Source organism: Trachypithecus francoisi, unplaced genomic scaffold, assembly GCF_009764315.1.
Source record: "Trachypithecus francoisi isolate TF-2019V2 unplaced genomic scaffold, Tfra_2.0 Lachesis_group5, whole genome shotgun sequence".
Classification (NCBI taxonomy): Eukaryota; Metazoa; Chordata; class Mammalia; order Primates; family Cercopithecidae; genus Trachypithecus; species Trachypithecus francoisi.
The window spans coordinates 136,830,276-136,851,196 of NW_022681470.1; the positions used below are offsets into that span (position 1 = coordinate 136,830,276).

Here is a 20,921-nt window from a genome sequence, read left to right on the forward strand (position 1 = left end):
AGGCCCTGGGTGGACAGGCCGAGGAGAAAATTAATTGGTGCCAGTCAGGTGGCCAGCCGACTGGGAGGACGGCACCGCAGGGGGCCTGGCCAGACGCTGAGGTGAGGGAGAGCTGGGGGATGGGGGGACAGTGAATGCTGGGATTATGTCTTAACTAAGACTCAACAATGTACTGGGGGAGGGGCCAATTGGACCAGGAGGCTGGAAGACAGGGCAGGGAAGGGCAGCAGGGCTGGGGCCCCTGAGGGTTTCTTCTGAGAAAGGGATTCACCAAAGGACCAGTCGGGGAGCACGATGTGGGGAGGCCTCAGCTCTCTTGGACACAAGTTTGGGGAGACACAAGCGCCCTTAACACAGACATAGGTGGGACGACCCCCTAGGCTGAGCCTCAGGAAACAGGAAAGGTCCTAGAGCGCTTCTGGACACAGGTGGAAGAGATCTGGGCTTCCCTGGACAAACGTGGGGGTCTGAACTCATCTGGACACAGGTGGAGAAGATCCGGTCTCCCCCAAACACAGGTGTGTGGATCTGAGCTCCACTAGACACGGCTATGAGGGTCGTGGCCTCCCCTAAACGCTAAAAAACCGGGGAAGGTGTAGGTTTTCCTGAGCACAGCGGGTTCTGAGGTCCTCTGGGCTCCCTAAGTACACGTGGAGGTTTCAGCAACCCCCAAGCCAAACAGAATAGTGTGAGACTCAAACTCTGACAAGTCCCATTACTCTTTCATTCTCTCGTCCCTTTTTCCCTGATTGGGAGCCGAACCCCCGAGGGCGGTGCAGAAGCCGCGACTTCCCCACCCCTCTGACGCTCCCAAGCCCTGGGCGCGGCCTCCGCCTCCGCCTTCCCGCTGCGCCGCAAGCTCCGCCCCCGCCTCCTTGGGACAGGCAGGGCGGGTACGGGAAGAGGGCGTGGCCCCAGCAACTGACCACGCGGGGAGTTCTTGGAAGTCGCGGATTGCACCGCGCTGGGGCGAAGCCCGGGGAAAAGCCAAAGGCGGGAGTCAATTTGCATTCCCCGCCCTTGGGCGTGATAGACACAGGACGGCTCTGCCCTGCATAGTGACGCCCTACCCACCTCCAACGCTAGGCCTCCCGCTCACATTTCCTTGGCAAGATCAAGTCCCCGCCCTGCCTGGCTAGCAACTGGGCCGCGGCGTGGCCTGCGTCGTCCCTGCCCCCGGGCGGGTGGACTTCGCCCAAGGTCCTGGAACCGGGTAAACCGGTCTAGGTGCTGCTTCTGGGTTGGTCCCGACCTGTGGCCCGGCCCTTTCCCAGATCTAGAGAGGCTGAACTGGAGCGCCCTTCCCATGAGTCCTGCACGGCAGGGCAGAGCAGAGCAGAGTGGGGAGAAGACTTCCGGATGGAGGACCCGACTAGAGCTGTCCTTTATTTGCTGTCTTGCAGAGCAAAACTCTGGGCCTGTTTCCTCCTCTGTACTCAGTGGACGTTAAGAGGACAGATCTCAAAACGAAGGTTGCAAAGGCATCATTCATTCACAAAAACCACTTAGTTAACCATTTGCTAGACTTGGTCACTGCCATCATGGAGGCCATAGGCTACAAGAGGAGACTAACTCAGAAACAACGGTTTAATTCTACAAAGGTAAAATTGCACTTGTGATAAGCATTAAGAAAAAAAAATTTATTTTATTTATTTATTTTTGGAGACTGTCTCGCTCTGTCGCCCAGGCTGGAGTGCATTGGTGCAATCTCAGCTCACTGCAACCTCAGTCCCCCAGCCCCGGATTCAAACGATTCTCCCATCTCGGCCTCCGGAGTAGCTGGAACTACAGGTGCACGCCATCACGCCTGGCTAATTTTTGTATTTTTAGTAAAGATGGGCTTTCACCATGTTGGCCAGGCTGGTCTCAAACTCCTGACCTCAAGTGATCTGCCTGCCTCAGCCTCCAAAAATGCTGGGGTTACAGGCATGAACCACCGCTCCCAGCCCCGCAAAAATTTATTTTATTATTATCTTTTGAGATGAAGTCTCGCTCTGTTGCCCAGGCTAAAGTGAAGTGGTGTGACCTCGGCTCACTGCAACCTCCGCCTCCTGGGTTCAAGCAATTCTCTTGCCTCAGCCTCCCAAGTAGGTGGGAAAAAGGCTTCTACCACCACGCCTGGCTAATTTTTGTATTTTTAGTAGAGACGGGGTTTCACCATATTGGCCAGGCTGGTAACGAACTCCTGAACTCGTGATCCGCCCACCTTGGACTCCCAAAGTGCTGGGATTACAGGTGTGAGCCACCGCGCCTGGCCTCATTTTTTTTGAGACAGAGCTCTGTCGCCCAGCTGGAGTGCAGTGGTGCAATCTCGGCTCACTGAAACCTTCACTTCCAGGGTTCCAGCGATTCTCCTGCCTCAGCCTCTGGAGTATCTGGGACTACAGGCGTGCGTTACCATGCCTAGCTAATTTTTGTATTTTTAGTAGAGACGGGGTTTCACCATGTTGGCCAAGTTGGTCTTAAACTCCTGACCTTGTGATCCTCCTGCCTCTGTCTCCCAAAGTGTTGGCATAACACGCGTGAGCCACCATGCCTGGCCAAAAGTTTTAAATAAAGTAGCTCTTGATCCGAGTGTCAAATACAGGGGTCTTGCCTCCCATCAGAGACTGATTGAATAAATAAATAAAATAATACCAGTCTGGGCAACATAGGAAGTCCATCTCTACAAAAAAAAAAAAAAAATTAGCCAGGCATCGTGGCGTGTGCCTGGGGTCTCAGCTATGCTGGAAGCTGAGATGGGAGGATGCCTTGAGCACTCGACTTTGAGGCTACAATGAGTCTTGGATCACGCCACTACACTCCAGCCTGGGTGACAAAGCAAGACCCTGTCTCAAAAATAAAATAATTAATTAATAAATTAATTAAAATACTTTAGGAGGCCAAGGCGGGCGGATCACGAGATCAGGAGATCGAGATCATCCTGGCCAATATGATGAAACCCCGTTTCTACTAAAAATACAAAAATTAGCTAGGTGTAGTGGTGGGTGCCTGTAATCCCAGCTACTCGGGAGGCTGAGACAGGAGAATCACTTGAACCTGAGAGGCGGAACTTGCAGTGAGACAAGATCGTGCCACTGCACTCCAGCCTGGGTGACAGAGAAATACTCCATCTCAAAAAATAAAAATAAAACATAAAAATAAAATAAAGGGATCCTTAGGCCGAAAGAGGGTTAGACAGGGAACACTTCCCTAAGGATTTGCCCTTTGAGTTGAGCTGGCTTCAGTAGGTGAGCAAGGAAGCTGAAAGATCTCCAGGAGGTCAAGGCATAGCCAAAGGCCATGTGGCTGAGAAGACTGTGGAAGTCTGAGGGACAAAAAGCAGGTCCATGTGGCGTGGCGTATCATGGTGATGCACGATTCAGCCAGAGATGGGATGGCCCCAGATCAAGCAGGGCCTTGCGGATCACCATAGGAGTTTGTCCCTCTTCCAGAAGCAGAATTTTCCAAATTCTGGGACACTGTGGCAAAATAATTCAAGGTTATTTATTTATTTTTATATTATTATTACTATTATTATTATTATTTTTTTTTTTTGAGACGGAGTCTCGCTCTGTCGTCCAGGCTGGAGTGCAGCGGCTGGATCGCAGCTCACTGCAAGCTCCGACTCCCGGGTTTACGCCATTCTCCTGCCTCAGCCTCTGAAGTAGCTGGGACTACAGGCGCCCGCCACCTCACCCGGCTAGATTTTTGTATTTTTAGTAGAGACGGGGTTTCACCGTGTTAGCCAGGATGATCTCAATCTCCTGACCTCGTGATCCGCCCGTCTCGGCCTCCCAAAGTGCTGGGATTACAGGCTTGAGCCACCGCACCCGGCCTATTATTATTTTTTGAGACAGTCTCACTCTGTTGCGCAGGCTGGAGTGCTGTGGTGCGATCTTGACTCACTGCATCCTCTGCCTCCCAGGCTCAAGCGATTCTGCCTCAGCCTCCCAAGTCTCTGGGACCACAGGCACTCACCACCGTGCCTGGCTAATTTTTGTATTTTGAATAGAGATGGTGTTTCACCATGTTGGCCAGGCTGATCTCAAACTCCTGATCTCAGGTGATCCGCCCACCTCGGCCTCCCAAAGTGCTGGGATTACAGGTATGAGCCACTTCACCCAGCCCAATTCAATATTATTTAAATAACATAAACTGAATCTCTCCAAATTTCTCCCTTTTCAACTTGCATCCCCCTTCTCCGCCCAAGCATAGTTTTCTTCCCTTGGAAACAATGTGTCCTTACGGCTGGCTAATCTCTCTTTGAAACTTAAACCTGTTACTCTTTCAGCAGGATCTTTTGACATTGTTTTATTTTCATTGTAACCTTTTAAAAAACTGTTACTTTCTAAATAGGGAAAGTGATTAATAAGTGGGCTAACTCAAAGAAAACTATTAGATGAGGGGCCGGGCGCGGTGGCTCAAGCCTGTAATCCCAGCACTTTGGGAGGCCGAGACGGGCGGATCACGAGGTCAGGAGATCGAGACCATCCTGGCTAGTACGGTGAAACCCTGTCTCTACTGAAAAATACAAAAAACTAGCCGGGCGACGAGGCAGGCGCCTGTAGTCCCAGCTACTCTACTCAGGAGGCTGAGGCAGGAGAATGGCGGAGCTTGCAGTGAGCTGAGATCCGGCCACTGCACTCCAGCCTGGGTGGCAGAGCAAGACTCCATCTCAAAAAAAAAAAAAAAGAAAAGAAAACTATTAGATGAATACAGTTAGCTGGGCATGGTGGCATACGCCTGCAGTTCCAACTACTCCAGAGGCTGAGGTGGGAGGACTACTTGAGCCTAGGCGGTGGAGGCTGCAGTGAGCTATGATGGTGCTCTGTTCTCCAGCCTGGGCAACATAGCAAGACCCTGTCTATAAATGATAATAATAATAGTACAGTTGTTATGAGAATATCACAAAATCCTGACCCCTCAACCATCTGAGGTTTGAGAAATTCTAAGAGTAATGTAGAAGCCACTGATTTAATGAGATGATAAATATTAAGCATGTAACACCTGTTTACCCAAAACCACCTCATTCACTCATTCAGGCCCAGGCTGGACACTGGTGAAATTAACAGAATTAACTTCTGAGTTAGGGCACAGATCCTAAGTAAAAAATAAATACCTGCAGGTGCAGTGGCTCATGCCTGTAATCCCAGCACTTTGGGAGGCTGAGGCAGGCAGATCACCTGAGTTCAGGAGTTCCAGACCAGCCTGGACAACATGGTGAAAGCCTGTGTCTACAAAAAATATGAAAATTAGCCAGGTGCAGTGGTGTGCACCTGCACTCCCAGCTACTCAGGAGGCTGAGGTGGGAGAATCTCTTGAACATGTTAGGAAGATGTTGCAGTGAGCCAAGATTGTGCCACTGCACCCAGCCTAGGCAATAGAGCAAGACCCTGTTAAAAGAAAAGAGCGGGCCGGGCGCGGTGGCTCAAGCCTGTAATCCCAGCACTTTGGGAGGCCGAGACGGGTGGATCACAAGGTCAGGAGATCGAGACCATCCTGGCTAACACGGTGAAACCCCGTCTCTACTAAAAACTACAAAAAACTAGCCGGGCGAGGTGGCGGCGCCTGTAGTCCCAGCTACTCGGGAGGCTGAGGCAGGAGAATGGCGTGAACCCGGGAGGCGGAGCTTGCAGTGAGCTGAGATCTGGCCACTGCACTCCAGCCTGGGTGACAGAGCGAGACTCCGTCTCAAAAAAAAAAAAAAAAAAAAAAAAAAAAAAAAGAAAAGAGCGAGCCAGGCGCGGTGGCTCATGCCTGTAATCCCAACACTTTGGGAGGCTGAGGCGGGCAGATCATGAGGACGAGATCGAGATCATCCTGGCCAACACGGTGAAACCCTGTCTCTACTAAAATACAAAAAATTCCGGCCAGGTGCAGTGGCTCATGCCTGTAATCCCAGGACTTTGGGAGGCAGAGGCAGGTGGATCACCTGAAGTCAGGAGTTTGAAACTAGCCTGGCCAACAAGGTGAAACCTCCCTGGCCAACAAGGTGAAACCTCGTCTCTACTAAAAATACAAAAATTAGCCAGGCATGGTAGCGGGTGACTGTAATCCGGGCTACTCAGGAGGCTGAGGCAGGAGAATTGCTTGAACCCAGCAAGTGGAGGTTGCAGTGAGCCAAGATTGCACCACTGCACTCCAGCCTGGGTGACAGAGTGAGACTTCGTGTCAAAAAAAAATTAGCTGGGCTTTCGGCTTGGAGGAGACCAAGGTGCAACTTTCTTCGGTCATCCAGAATCCAGGTTCTTCTGACACCAGCAACCTCCACCATGCTGCCAAAGTTCAACACCAACGAGATCAAATTTGTATGCCTGAGGCACACCAGGGGTGAAGTGGGTGCCACTTCTGCACTGGCCCCCAAGATTAGTCCTCTGGGTCTGTCTCCAAAAATGACATTGCCAAGGCAACGGGTGACTGGAAGGACCTGAGGATTACAGTGAAACCGACCATTCAGAACAGACAGGCCCAGATTCAGGTGGTGCCTTCTGCCTTTGCCCTGATCATCAGAGCCCTCAAGGAACCACCAAGAGAAAGAAACAGAAAAACATTAAACACAATGGGCATATCGCTTTTGATGAAATCATCAACATTACGTGACAGATGCGGCACCGATCTTTAGCCAGAGAGTTCTCTGGAACCATCAAAGAGATCCTGCGGACTGCCCAGTCTGTGGGCTGTCATGTTGATGGCCGTCACCCTCATGACATCATAGATGACATCAACAGTGGTGCTGTGGAATGCCCAGCCAGTTAAGAAGCACAAAGAAAAATATTTTAATAAAGGGTCATTTCACAACTGGAGGAAAAAAAAAAATTAGCCAGGCGTTGTGGCATGCGCCTGTAGTCCCAGCTACTCAGGAGGCTGAAGCAGGGGAATTGCTTGAATCCAGGAGGCGGGGGTTGCAGTGAGCGGAGATTGCGCCACTGTACTCCAGCCTGGCAACAGAGCGAGACTCCATCAAAAAAAAAAAAAGAAAGAAAGAAAAAAGAAGAAGAAGAAAAGAAAGAAGGAAGAAAAGAGAGAGAAGAAGAAAAAAAAGAAAAATTAGCTGGGTGTGGTGGCATAGTCCCAGCTACTCCGGAGGCTGAGGTGGGAGCACTGCTTGAGCCCAGGAACTCAAGGCTGCAGTGAACTGTGATCAAGCCACTGCCCTCCAGCCTGGGTGATAGAGTTTCGACTCTAGTCGAAAGCAAACAAGCAAGGAAGAAAAGGAAGAAAAGGAAGAAAGGAAGAAAGAAAGAGAGAGAAAAGGAAGGAAGGAGGGAAAGAGAAAGAAAGAAAAAGAAAGGAAAGAAAGAAAAAGAAAGGAAGGAAGGAAGAGAGAAAAAGAAAGAAAGAAAAAAAAAATTAGCTGTTCATGGTGCCTGAGTCTGTGGTCCAACCTGCTTGGGAGGCTGAGGTGGGAGGATTGCTTGCGCCTGGGAGTTCGAGGCTACACGGCTACTTTGAGCCATGATTGCACTGAAAACTCTTGGCCTCAAGTGATCCTCAGATCTCAGCCTCCTAAATTTTTGGGGTTACAGGCATGAACCACAGCATCCAGCACATTTAGCATCTTCTATGTGCTAGGCACTCTGCTAGTTTTGTTGTAAGGATTACATGCAATATCTCAATCCTCACAACAAACCTAAAAGGCAGGGACTATTACTGTCCCCAATACCTAGCTGGGGAAACAGGCCCAGAGGCGGTCAAGTGACTTGCTCACTTGCTCAAGGCTGCATAGCAAGAAAGTAGACCTGGTTGTCTCCCTCCAGAATGTTCTTCTTCTTCTTTTTTTTTTTTTTTTTTTGAGACAGTCTTCCTCTGTAGCCCAGGCTAGAGTGCAGTGGTGTGATCTCAGCTCACTGCAACCTGTGCTTCCCGGGTTCAAACGATTCTCCTGCCTCAGCCTCCGGAGTAGCTGGGATTACAGGTGCCTGCCACCTTGCCCGGCTAATTTTTGGTAGAGATGGGGTTTCACCACGTTGACCAGGCTGGTCTCGAACTCCTGACCTCAGGGGATCCACCCACCTCAGCCTTCCAAAGTGCTCAGATTACAGGTGTGAGCCACGGAGGGGCCCGGAATAGGTGCTTCTTACCCCACTTCTGCAGCTGGCCTTTGTCACTCAGCATCATGTTTCTGGTTCCGAGTTATCTGTGTGGCCTGTGTGTGTGGTTCTGTCTGGCTCGGGCCTTTTATCCTCTGGGGAGGACCCATCTGGGAGGATGGGCATATAGGCTGTGCTGTATGCACTTTGTGCCAATTTAGTACAAGCCAGCAGCAAACACCTTTCTGGAGTCTCCTGCTGCAGGCTTGGGGTTCCCTGCTGGAACCTGCTGGTCACAGGATGGGTGACCTTTTTAGTTTTCACAGCTAGTGTCCAATCAATTAGTCCAGGCCTCACCAATGTCATTTGCTGTGACAAGGTTCAATGCTGCCTTTTCTGATGGGTCCAATGGGGTCTTGGGGATGGGTGTGTCTCAAGGGGATGTGTCTGTAGGGTGTTTGTTCCAGCCCCATCTTCGGTCCCATCACTTTCAGTCCCCAGCCCCACGGTGGCCGGGCACCGGAAACCCCCAAGGCCCGGGCGGGGGCGGGGGTCGGCCAAGCCGCTTCCCGCGGAAGGAAGGGCCCGGCGGTTCCTGCGACAGGATGCGCGGCGAGGCCCCCTCCCCAGGGGCCCGGGACTTCCCCGAGCCGTGCCACGCTCGCGGGGGAGTAACTCCGACGTGGGTGCATTGAGCTACCGCCTGCGGTGTGGGGCTCCAATGCCCCCACGTCCCCTGGGGGAGTTGGGTGGGTCAGGAATCGGAGTAGGTGGCGCCTTTTAAAAGTCCCCCCACGTGTTCCCAGGAAGGAATCAGGCAGCCGTGGGGGCGAGCTTGGCTGGAGGAGAACGGTGAGAAGCTCTCCTTCACAATCCACACAGGAGGGGAAAGGGGGTGTGGGGTTGGGCGGAAGGGGAGCCAAAGCTCCCAGATTCCACCAGCAGACGTTTTGAGGCCAGTCTGCCCCTCCTTCTACCCTCCGGCCACGGGGTCAGTTCCCCTGGGGTCATGGGAAGCCTGCGGCGCCAGAGCCAGCCGTCGGGGGGGCGGGGCGAGTGCTTTCCCGGTGCCTCCCGCCGCCACCACTCCCAGCACCTGCGACTCCTTTGTCTTCCCGACAGGCTCCCTCCCTTCGCCCTGGGGCAACGCCTACAACCCCACTCCTAAACCTACGTGGGGGACATTGAAAGGGCTTTCTCCTTTTCAGGGTGGTTATTCTAGAGCTGGGGAGTGACCCAAGCAAGTAACTAGGGCTCTAATGGGCATTTTTAAAACCCCAAAGCCGGGTGGAGAAACTGCTTAGAGGCCCATTTCACAGATTAAGAAACTGAGGCTGCACGTCCCTGCCTAAGCCACACAGCGATTTCTCCAGGAAGATACGGGAATTAGGGAATAAATAGCCTTTCAAAGCTCACCCGCTTAGCTCCACCTGAGGCTGTAGGGCCCCGGCCGCAGCTGATTCAGTTTGGTCTAGGGGGTGGGGGCGGGGGAAGAGATCTACCACCTTTCAAGGCTTCAAAGGGCGATCAGTCCCCAGCTCAGCTTGGGGCACTGTGTTTAGTACTATCGTCTCAACTCAGAAAGCCCCGACCTCCCTGTCCCGGAGTTGTAGGACAATTTCAAGGGAACCCCCAAATCTGGAGGGGGCGGGGCTCCAGTTAGGGAATGCCCGGGGATGGAAAAGAGGGCCCAGCCCTCTCCCGCCCACGTGGTAACCGGTCAGACCCGTTCTTGGGGCCCCAGCGAGCCGCCGCCAGCCCCTGACCCTTTAACCCCGCCCCTCCCCCACCAGAGCAGAAAACCAGACAGCACCGGCTTTTTTACTCAAATAGTCTTTATTTTCCTATCTGACATTTCTAACAAAACGCCAGGTAGACAGAGTTAAAAAGAATTCACCACACGAAAGGTAAACAAAACGGACCCTCAGGAACTCCCTGGCAAGGATGTTCCCCTCCCCAGATTGGCCCAGTTTCACCAGCAACTGGTCTCAGCTCAGCTTTATGCCTTTCCACGGACACCCCCACCCCTCCAACATTCTGGTGATTCAGACCAGGAACTTCTGGGATGATTGTGTCCGTGTTTGAGGGAGGGGCACGCTGAAACCTGGGAACCTACTGGGCACCTCTAATACAGATGAGAAAAACTTCAATGTGAAACTAGATCAGCCCCCGCTCCCACCCGAAGGTGGAGAGGCGCGGGACATTAACCAGCAGCACGCGGGGGTGAAGTGACTCAGGCCACTCTCCTCCCCACTCCCCAGGGCGGGTGCACGCCCCAGACCCTCCTCCCAGGCCCCACACCCACGCAAGGCGACAGGAAGCTCCCCACGCCTGCCCCATGACGCAACGATGACCGCTTACACAAGTATGTTAGCGGAGGGGGAAGGGGAGTGCCTGGAATTCTCCGAGGTTGGAAACGCAAAACCAACTCTTGAAAAACCTTGAAAAGGGCCAGCACAGCCCCCAGTACAAAATCAAGTTCGACCCTGAGGAGATCTAAAAAACAAAACAAAACAAAAATACAAAACAAAAACCCAAGCCTCCCTTCTCCCAGTCCAGAAGGAGAGCGAAAGGTTCACGTCCCAGTCCACTAAGACAGCACCTGTGGGCGCAGGTCTCTGCGGAAGGCGCCCGCGCCCCCGGCTCAGACTCCTCGGTGCCGTCGCTGCACACTGAAGGCGATGGCTCCCCGGGGACAGAGTCCCTCTCTGGGCCTCTCAGCAGCCCGGGCGGCGGCTTCTCTCCACGGTTTTCGCGGGCGCTCCCACCGGGATGGAGGGGTGGCCGCGTCTCAGGTCTGCGCCCTCCGGCCGACGGTTCGAGGCGCGCTCTGGGCTCCGGCAGCGCCGCTCGGGGTCCTCAAAAGGCCACCACGGCCCGCACGAGCACGTTGAGCATGCTGTCCGCCGGGCGGCAGGCGGGCTTTGCCTCGCAAGCGGGCGGCGCCGTCGGAGGGGCCGCGGGGCTGCAGTTCAGGAGGCCGGAGAAGCGCCTCTGCAGGACGCGGGCCAGGTTGGGAAAGGCGCCCTCCGCTTGCGCCGGGGGGGGTTGCAGGCGATCGGCGACTTCGGATGACGCCCCCTCCTCTTCCTCCTTTTCTTCCAGACGGGCTTTCTTGCTCGGGACCAGTCCAGCGTCCCCGCCGTCACTCAGGCTGCTGCTGCGTCGTTTGCGGCTGACTTTGGCGGGGCGCGGGACACAGCAGGCGGAGGTCTCCTCGGCTGTCGGCGCCTCCTGCGTGTCCATGGGCTCCGGAGACGGGTGCTCACCGTCGGGGGTCGCTGTCTCGGCCGTGGACTCAGCTTCCCGGGGCGGGTGCAGGCGAGGGTCAGAGGGGAGGGCGGGCGGCAAGGACACCTCGGGCTCGAGGGCCTCTACCTTGGCCGAGAGGTAGAGCTCCCGGGCGCTGCGCATGACCAGCGACAGCTGCAGGCTCCGGTGCAGGCGCAGGCCACCGCGCTGCATGCGGGAGTGATACATCTTCCACACCGACAGGGTCATGATGCGCTGTGCCTCCTTCTGCACTTCCATGGCGACTCGACGGCGACGGCGGCGTGGGCTCCCGGGACGGACAGAACAGGGAGCAGGTGCACTCCGGACAACGGGCTCGCTCACGCCTCTCTCCACGAACCAACCCACGCAGTGACACTGCTAGGACGCTCTGCCCGGGCGCCCGCCACCCAGGCCCTTTTATACCCCCGGTGACGTCACTGAGAAACCCCGCCCAACCGAAGGACGCATCCGGGCTTTCCAACTCGTCGCGGCCAAACACTCCTTAAAGCGACAGAATGCGATTTACCCAGCAGGGAAAGGGGACGGGAACCCTGGCGAAGCTTCCCCCCACTCCACGCTGAGCTCTCTGGGTGGGCTTCTTTCTCTCAGCCTTGCCGATGCATCAGCGCCTTGGCCCAGGGAAGGGGGACCGGGGGTGGGGCTCAGGGCCTACCCACATGCTCGCGTCTGGAGGCCCCAGTGGGTCGTGGGTGGCAAGTTTCCCTTCACACAGAGAAAGACCCGGGTTCCAGCCTGACCATCCCGTGTGGCCACTGTTCTTAGCATTTACCAGGTGTGTCTAGTGAGTGTTTTCTGCACCAATAATCATGCTAACAGCGCTTACTACGTGCCAGGCTAGGTTAAGAGCTCTCCTTTTATCACCGAACCGCAGCCTTCACTCCTCGGAGGATACTGTTCTATCTGCTTCTTTCAAATGGGGAAACCAAGGCACAGTCACCGGGCCAATATTTGGTAAACAATATTTGCTACTGCTGTGAACGGGGGCCACTGGGGCCTCCAGCTCTTCGGTCTCTAGCGTACGACAGCCCTTGCTTGTAGGCGGTGAGCCTCCCCGGGCTGCGGGTTCCCGTGATTCGTACCAAGCCATTCCCCCGCAGTCTCCTGCGACAGGAGCTCCACGGGTGGGTTTAGAGCTCGCACGGCTGCGAACCCGGCGCGCACGACAGTCCCCGTGAACACGTGGCTGCCGCCCCCCAGACAAGGGGGCCGAGTTCCGCCTCCGCGCTCCGGGAGGCGGGGTTCGGTTGGGAGCTGGAAACCCAGCAATGCAGGGACACAGCAAATAGAAAACCTCCGCCCTACCCTACGCTACGCGCCGTCTCTCCAAGAAATCCTAACTGCAATTCCTCCAAAACAAGGATGCAGACTTGTTCGAATGGCTCCATTCATTCCTGGTGCGGGCCCTTTAAGGGGTGGTGCGCCTCCGGTTTCCGCCCGCTCTGGCTCGCGGCGCCTTCCCGCCACCAGCGTCCGCTGACTTCCACAACTAAATTTGGACGGAGTGACGTAGGACAGTCGCGCGGGCCGCTTCCGGTTGCCCATATTAGGAAAGGGCCCGTGATCGCCTTACCAGGCGGTGGCGGGGCTTCCGGGGGGACGAGGGGCGGGGCTTTACGCTCCGGACACGCCCCTCCCCATCCCCCGTCTGGCCAGCCGGAGCAGGCTGGAGCCCCAGGCTTCCTGACTCGCATTCCAGCTATGTGGGTGGGAAGAAGAGTTTCACTTCCTTCCCTCCAGGGGCCAGGAAGGCGTGACGCCAGGAAAGCACCCCGCAGCGGGTAGGGGCGACTGGAGGGCTCCCACGGAGGCCATCTCCCAGAGACGCTACAGAACAACCCTATATACACAAAAGACGACCCGCTGAGACCCCCTTCATCCCATCTCTCCCCTTCCCAATTATTTCCCCCATACAAGGCCCCCTCCCAGGTTATCCCTGACCCCTGCCCCACACTGATCTTCTCAGGCCTTGGGACGCCCTCCCGTCCTGCCCTCCCCCCGCACGGTGGGAACTCAAAAAATTATTCCCCCCTAAAAGACCCTTCCCAAACTCGTCCCCATTCAACGATGGTGCCACACTGCGACGACCTGCCGAAGACGCCCCCGTCCCCGCCCCGCTAACCTTACCACGGAGACCCCACAATGACTTACCCGGCCCAGGCGCTATCTCTGAGACCACAAGCAGCAACTCTGACGCGCAAGGGGGCGACCCTCCGAGGACTCCCTCGGATAACCCGCCCACCGTCCAGGGGAGACCAGGCCCCCCTACCACTCAAAAAAGTGCTTTCCCGAAGCTTCCCTCACCCCCCAACACACAGAGCGCCACTGTCACACAGAGGGACGACCCTGAGTCCCTTCGCTGATATTCCTGGCCCGTACCCAGACGGAGACCCTACACAGAGAGGGCCCCCCTGGAGACCATCCTCAAAGCCACCACACCTCCCGCGACCCCCAGGCTCGCACCCAGAAAGAATCCGTGCTTCTGAAGACACCCACCTCCACGCTCTCGAAGGTGACCTCCCCCGGCCCCTGGAATATCTGGGACCCCCCACTCACGACCACCTCGCCCCAAGGCGACCTCGAGGTGCCCCCAACTTGCCCACTTCTCAGGAAAGAGAGATTTGGAGAATGCGGCAGAACTCCCCGCAGGAGCAGGCCAGCTCCTCGCCCCGCCCCGGCAGGGAGAAGGAAGGACCACCTCTCCCCAAAACCTTGCCCAAACCTGACACTCGGGACCCTGGACTGGGACGATCTCCCAGGTGCCAGCTCAGGGAGTCCATGAAAACGTTCAACGAATCGAATGAGCCACTTCCCCAGCCATAGTCCCCAGCCGCCAGAGATAAGGGAGGCTACCATTATTTACATTGCCCGTGCCTGGAAAGGAAACTGAGGTTGAGCAGGAACAATCCGAGGACCTGAGCCTTGAACGGAGATTCCGAACTCGGACCCGAACAGGCCCAGCCGGAACTCCGACACCGCCCCCTACGGTGCGACACAAGAGGGCGAAGGGGCGGGGCATACGTACCGGAAGCTGCCTCTGCCCACAACCAAGATGGTGGCAAAGAGGACGGAAGTGTCCGCACGTCCGGCCTTCGAGGCCTCTCTTTCTCCCCTGGCGGTCCCGCTCTCGATGGTGGCGTGACGGGGGGCGGGGGTGGTGGCGCGTTCTCCTCGGTTGGGAGAGAACCGGCCCGCGAACCCAGGCCGGGAGTGGGTTTCGGCCTGGGGGCAAGGGGACTGACATGTCTCTCGAAGACCCCTTTTTTGTAGTCCGAGGGTGAGTGATAACGACGGGGGAGGGCGGAGGGTACTCCGTCCTCAATCCAGCTAGTGCCCGGGTGCTGGCCCCAGCGTGCCCGGCGGGCTAGGCAAGGCCGTCGGGGTGCAAAGTGGGAGGCGCACGCAGCGGTATGTGGGAGTCTCCTGAGTCCCCCATGCGTTTGGGTTTGCAGTCGGGGGCAGAGGTAGGCGGAAGGACCGCCTGCCCCCAGCTGCGCCCGCCGTGCCCCTGCCCGCAGCGAGGTGCAGAAGGCGGTGAACACGGCCCGCGGGCTGTACCAGCGCTGGTGCGAGCTCCTGCAGGAAAGCGCGGCGGTCGGACGCGAGGAGCTGGACTGGACGACCAATGAGCTACGGAATGGCCTGCGCAGCATCGAGTGGGACCTCGAGGACCTGGAAGAGACCATCGATATCCTGGGGCTTTGTGGCGGGGGGTGGCATGGGAGAGCTCACTGCGGTAGCAGGGGGCCTGGGAGCCCGCCCTTGGGGAGGGCTAGACCCCTAGGGAGGGGGATGATGATGATATCTGGCTCTGGCCTTGACCCTTGACTCTCAGCCCACGTATAGTGGAAGCCAACCCAGGCAAGTTCAAGCTCCCGGCCGGGGACCTGCAGGAGAGAAAGGTGTTCGTGGAGCGGATGCGAGAGGCAGTCCAGGTCAGGAAAGGTCCTGCAGGCGGGGAGTGGGGGAAGGTTTGAGTGTCTTTTTTCTCAAAGTGCTAGGATTACAGGTTTGAGCCACCGCGCCCGGCCTGAGTGTCTTTCCTCCCTAATGCTGTCCTCACCTCCAGGAAATGAAGGACCATATGGTCAGCCCAACAGCTGTAGCATTTTTGGAGAGGAATAACAGAGAGGTAAGCCCTCCTGACCCACTCTGTCCACCTGAGCGCCTGGGGGTGACCGCACCTTTGAGTGCAAGCCAGATCCCTCTGCATGTGTTCACCTGTTGACAGTGCCCGTCCTCTCTGTGTGCAGTTGTCTTCTTGCTGTCTACCTGCCTGCACTTTCTCGGTGTGTGCACCTGAACTTCTTTGTGTGTGTATGTCCCTGAGTTCCTCTCTACTATCTCCTCTGGGTCTATACTGGTTTCCTGTTGCAGGGGACGGCTGGGGGCCTGTGTGCCTATCGCCTTTCTGCTTCCATGCCATTTGTCCTGTTTGCAGCTGTTTCCAGGATGCATGCCTGCCTTTTGCTCTTTTTTTTTTTGAGATGGAGTCTTGCTCTGTTGCCCAGGCTGGAGTGTAGTGGCTCGATCTCAGCTCACTGCAACCTCCGCCTCCTGGGTTCAAGCGATTCTACTGCCTCAGCCTCCCTAGTAGTTGGGATTAGAGGTGCCCATCACCATGCCCAGGTAATTTTTATATTTTTAGTAGGGTTTCATCATCCTGGTCAGCCTGGTCTCGAACTCCTCACATCTCACATCAAGTGATCTGCCCGCCTCAGCCTCCCAAAGTGCTGGGATTACAGACATGAGCCATCGCGCATAGCTTCCTTTTTTTTTTTTTTTTTTTTTCCTGAGATGCAATCTCGCTCTGTTGCCAGGCTGGAGTGCAGTGGCGCGATCTTGACTCACTGCAACCTCCGCCTCCTGGGCTCAAGTGATTCTCCAGCCTCAGCTTCCTGAGTAGCTGGAATACAGGCACATGCCACCATGCCCGGCTAATTTTTTTTTTTTTTTTGAGATGGAGTCTTGCTCTGTTGCCCAGGCTGGAGTGCAGTGATGTGATCTCGGCTCACTGCAACCTCCGCTTCCCGGGTTCAAGCCATTCTCTGTCTCAGCCTCCCGAGTAGCTGGGATTATAGGCTTCCACCAGAATGCCTGGACAAATTTTGTATTTCTTTCTTTCTTTTTTTTTTTTTTTTTTTGAGATGGAGTCTCGCTCTGTCGCCCAGGCTGGAGTGCAGTGGCTGGATCTCAGCTCACTGCAAACTCCGCCTCCCGGGTTTATGCCATTCTCCTGCCTCAGCCTCCCGAGTAGCTGGGACTACAGGTGCCCGCCACCTCGCCCGGCTAGTTTTTTGTATTTGTTTAGTAGAGACGGGGTTTCACCATCTCTACTAAAGGATGTCTCTACAAGACAGGATGGTCTTGATCTCCTGACCTCATGATCCGCCCGTCTCCGCCTCCCAAAGTGCTGGGATTACAGGCTTAAGCCACCGCGCCCGGCCACATTTTGTATTTCTAGTAGAGACGGGGTTTCAACATCTTGGCCAGGCTGGTCTCGATCTCCTGACCTTGTGATCCACCAGCTTTGGCCTCCCAAAGTGCTGAGGTTACAGGCATGAGCCATTGCGTCCGGCCAGCTTCCTTTTTTTTTTTTTTTTGTTAAACGGAGTCTTGCCCTATTGTCCAGGCTGGAGTGCAGTGGTGCAATCTTGACTCACTGCAACCTCCACCTCCCAGGTTCAAGCAGTTCTCCTGCCTCAGCCTCCTGGGTAGCTGGGATGACAGGAGTGTGCCACTATGCCCGGCTAATTTTTGTGTTTTTAGTAGAGACGGGGTTTCCCCGTGTTGGCCAGGCTGGTCTCGAATTCCCGACCTCAGGTGATCTGCCCCCACCTTTTCATCTGTGCATGCACCTAACTTATTTGGGTGCGTGCACTTGGCCTCTGAGTGTATCTGCATTTCCCCCCGTCATATCCTCATATCCACCAATTTCCTCTGTAATGTGCCTGCCGTGTGTGTGTGTGTGTGTGTGTGTGTGTGTTTCTGTGTTTCTCCCAACCACCTCTGTCAGTCTACCTTTTCTCTTGGTGTTCTCTGTTGATATTTTTCATATGTTGAGAACCACCAGCCTTTCTCTCTCTCTCATAAGCCTACATGGGGTCAGGGAGGGTCCTATGAGTTTGTCATCCCATAGCTGTGCCCACATGCCTTCCAGATGTGCTGCCTTGGGGGAATTGAAGTCCACACTCTAAAATACATCTGTTGAAGCCAGGCACGGTGGCTCACACCTAAAAGCTCAGCACTTCGGGAGGCCGAGGCAGGTGGATCACCTGAGGTCAGGAGTTCAAGACCAACCTGGCCAACATGATGAAACCTTGTCTCTACAAAAAATACAAAATTTAGCCAGGCGTGGTGGTGAGCACACATAATCTCAGTTACTTGGGAAACTGAGGCAGGAGAATTGCTTGAACCCAGGAGGTAGAGGTTGCAGTGAGCCAAGATCACACCACTGCACTCCAGCCTAGGTGACAGAGCAAGACTGTGTCTGAAATAAACATCTGTTGGGCCAGGTGCAGTAGCTCACGCCTATAATCCCAGCACTTTGGGAGGCCGAGGCGGGTGGATCACTTCAGGTCAGGAGTTCGAGACTAGCCTGGATAACATGGGGAAACCCCATCTCTACTAAAAATACAAAAATTAGGCACATGTGGTGGCAGGTGCTTGTAATCCCAGCTAAAATCCCCCCCAAAATAAATAAATAGTAAAATGTGACATTTGCTAGCATTACTATGTGTTGGGCACTGCTCTTAGTGTCCCCCATGAATTAATTCTTTTTTTTTTTTGATACGGAGTCTCGCTCTGTCGCCCAGGCTGGAGTGCAGTGGACAGATCTCAGCTCATTGCAAGCTCCGCCTCCCGGGTTTACGCCCTTCTCCTGCCTCAGCCTCCCAAGTAGCTGGGACTACAGGTACCCGCCACCTCGCCCAGCTAGTTTTTTGTATTTCTTTAGTAGTAGAGACGGAGTTTCACCATGTTAGCCAGGATGGTCTCGATCTCCTGACCTTGTGATCCTCCCGCCTCGGCCTCCCAAAGTGCTGGGATTACAGGCTTGAGCCACTGCGCCCGGCCTTTGAATTAATTCTTTAAATCCTCATTTCAACCCAGGAAACTTCCCATTTTATTTATTCTTTTTGAGGCAAGGTCACTCTGACACCCAGGCTGGAATGCGGTGGTACAATCTCAGCTCACTGCAACTACCGCCTTCCAGGTTCAAGTGATTCTTCTGCCTCAGCCTCACAAGTAGCTGGGATTACAGGCGTGCACCACCACACCTGGTAATTTATTTTATTTTATTTTATTTTATTTTATATGTTATGTTATGTTATGTTATTTTATGTTATTTTATTTTATTTTATTTTTTGAGAGAAGGTCTTAATCTGTCACCCAGGCTGGAGTGTTGTGGTGTGATCTTGGCTCACTGCAGCCTCCGCCTCCCAGGTTCAAGTAATTCTCCTGCCTCAGCCTCCCGAGTAGCTGGGATTACAGGCACCTGCCACCACACCTGACTATTTTTTTATTTTTAGTAGAGACGGGGTTTCACCATGTTGGCCAGGCTAGTCTCAAACTCTTGACTTTGTAATCCATCTGCCTCGGCCTCTCAAAGAGCTGGGATTACAGGCGTGAGCCACTGCGGCCGGCCCAATTTTTGCACTTTTAGTAGAGACAGGGTTTCCCCATGTTGGCCAGGCTGGTCTGAAGCTCCTGACCTCAAGTTATCTGCCCACCTCTGCCTCCCAAAGTGCTGGGATTACAAGCCTGAGCTACCATGCCCGTCCTGTTCTCTGCAGTTTACAGATGAGGAAACTGAGGCACAAGGAAGTCAAATGACGGGGTCTCTGGGTCACCTTGCTAGGAAGTGGTGAGTGGGGAATGCAGGCTTTCCTGCCCCAGAGTCTGCCTCCCTGACTCACCACTGTGGGGATTTGTCCCCCATGCCCCTCTGTGAGTTGGGGTCCCTCCCTGAGCCTATGTTGTGTGCCCCTGCAGATACTGGCAGGCAAGCCAGCTCCCCAGAAGTCACTCAGCGACCTGCTGGATGCCAGTGCAGTCTCGGCCGCGTCTCGCTACATCGAAGAGCAGCAGGCCACACAGCAGGTTTTGGGGCCGATGGGGTGGATCCTGGGAGGGGAGAGAGCCTTGCAGACCGATCTGAGGTCTGAGGTCCCTTTTTGTTGTTGTTGTTGTTGATATGGAGTCTTGCTTTGTCGCCAAGGCTGGAGTGCAGTGGCGTGATCTCAGCTCCCTGCAACCTCCACCTCCCAGGTTCAAGCGATTCTCCTGCCTCAGCCTCCTGAGTAGCTGGGATTACACGTGCCCACCACAATGCCTGGCTAATTTTTATATTTTTAGGAGAGTTGGAGTTTCACCATGTTGGCCAGGCTGGTCTTGAACTCCTGGCCTCAAGTGATCCACCTGCCTCGGCCTCCCAAAGTGCTGGGATTACAGTCATGAGCCACCGCGCCTGGCCTTCTGGGGTCCTTTTCAACAGCACCTCCCACCCCTTCGCTCTGCAGCTGATCATGGACGAACAGGATCAACAGCTGGAGATGGTGTCTGGGAGCATCCAGGTTCTGAAGCACATGTCCGGCCGCGTTGGGGAAGAGCTGGATGAGCAGGGCATGTGAGGCCAGGACCCTGGGGGTGGGCCAGGGTCTCTTGGCCACCCTGGTGTGTCTGGGCCGTCTGGGGCTGATGCCATCCTGTTCTTGGCAGCATGCTGGATGCCTTCGCCCAAGAAATGGACCACACCCAGTCCCGCATGGACGGGGTCCTCAGGAAGTTGGCCAAAGTATCCCACATGACGAGTGGTGAGTCCCCTTGGAGGCAGGGTCAGTCGTGGTGGGGGCAGGTTGTAGGTGGTACCCTCTCCCCCTGTGACCTCTGATCTTCTTGTTCCCAGACCGCCGACAGTGGTGTGCCATCGCCGTGCTGGCGGGGCTGCTTCTCCTCGTTCTTATCTTACTTTTCTCGCTCTGACCCCAGCCCTCCCCTGCAGGCTGGTCCGTTAAGCCTGGGGAGCCACCAAGCACTTTGGAGCTGGCATAGCCCCCTAGGAGGAGAGGGTCCCTCCTGGGTAGCTGGAAAGTAGAGCCTCCTGCCTGGGGAACTGTCCCCACGGCTCCCCCCAGAGCCAGTGGTACCCTTCAGGACCCTGGGCCGAAACCACCACCACTGGTCCTGTCTCAAGTGCACTTAGGGGGTGGTGGAGGCAGGGTCACCTCAGACACACCCCTCTCCATTTCCAGTTCCGGGACCCCAAAGCCATTCGCCCCTGTGCCTTATACATGTGCCAACCTGGAAATAAAACGTCAGCCTTTTTTATACGTATTTGTGTCGTGTGGTGTGTGTTGACTGCAAATGCGTGACTGAGCCCTGATTGGGACTCCCATTCTAAGCCACTGCTTGCACAAGTGCCCCAGTGTGTGTGTGTACTGGAATTACAGGTGTGAGCCACTGTGCCTGGCTTCTGTTATTATTAATTTATTTATTTAGAGATGGAGTCTTGCTCTGTCATCCAGGCTAGAGGGCAGTGGCATAATCTTGTCTCACTGCAACCTCCCCCTCCCGGATTCAAGTGATTCTCCTGTCTCAGCCTCCTGAGTAGCTGGGATT

At 55.1% G+C, this 20,921-nt stretch overlaps 2 protein-coding genes and 1 pseudogene across 3 annotated transcripts; 2 read left to right on the plus strand and 1 right to left on the minus strand.

Annotated features, from left to right (window-relative positions):
• Positions 1-728: 728 nt before the first annotated feature.
• On the plus strand, positions 729-6,830 carry LOC117075611 (annotated as a pseudogene).
• Positions 6,831-9,829: 2,999 nt separating this feature from the next.
• On the minus strand, positions 9,830-12,945 carry IER2 (immediate early response 2). The gene has a single exon (XM_033198108.1). The coding sequence runs from the start codon at positions 11,541-11,543 to the stop codon at positions 10,872-10,874; it is 672 nt and encodes a 223-aa protein (XP_033053999.1). The 5' UTR covers positions 11,544-12,945; the 3' UTR covers positions 9,830-10,871.
• STX10 (syntaxin 10) lies at positions 12,945-20,636 on the plus strand. Of its 2 annotated transcripts, XM_033198106.1 has the most exons (8): positions 12,945-14,580; positions 14,822-14,991; positions 15,144-15,238; positions 15,373-15,435; positions 19,296-19,403; positions 19,823-19,929; positions 20,022-20,116; positions 20,209-20,636. In XM_033198106.1, exons 1-8 carry the CDS (start codon positions 14,546-14,548, stop codon positions 20,283-20,285), a joined length of 750 nt encoding a protein of 249 aa, XP_033053997.1. In that variant the 5' UTR covers positions 12,945-14,545; the 3' UTR covers positions 20,286-20,636. The 2 variants fall into 2 exon arrangements, with proteins under 2 accessions (XP_033053997.1, XP_033053998.1); XM_033198107.1 differs by lacking the exon at positions 20,209-20,636 and having other exon boundaries at positions 19,823-19,925; positions 20,022-20,110.
• Positions 20,637-20,921: the final 285 nt, after the last annotated feature.

Coding starts and splice junctions, on each gene's coding strand:
- IER2 (XM_033198108.1), bottom strand. CDS start 11,543: ATGGAAGTGCAGAAGGAGGCACAGCGCATCATGACCCTGTCGGTGTGG.
- STX10 (XM_033198106.1), top strand. CDS start 14,546: ATGTCTCTCGAAGACCCCTTTTTTGTAGTCCGAGG. Junction 19,404..19,822: donor AGCAGCAGGCCACACAGCAG/GTTTTGGGGCCG, acceptor TTCGCTCTGCAG/CTGATCATGGACGAACAGGA. Junction 19,930..20,021: donor GAGCTGGATGAGCAGGGCAT/GTGAGGCCAGGA, acceptor TGTTCTTGGCAG/CATGCTGGATGCCTTCGCCC.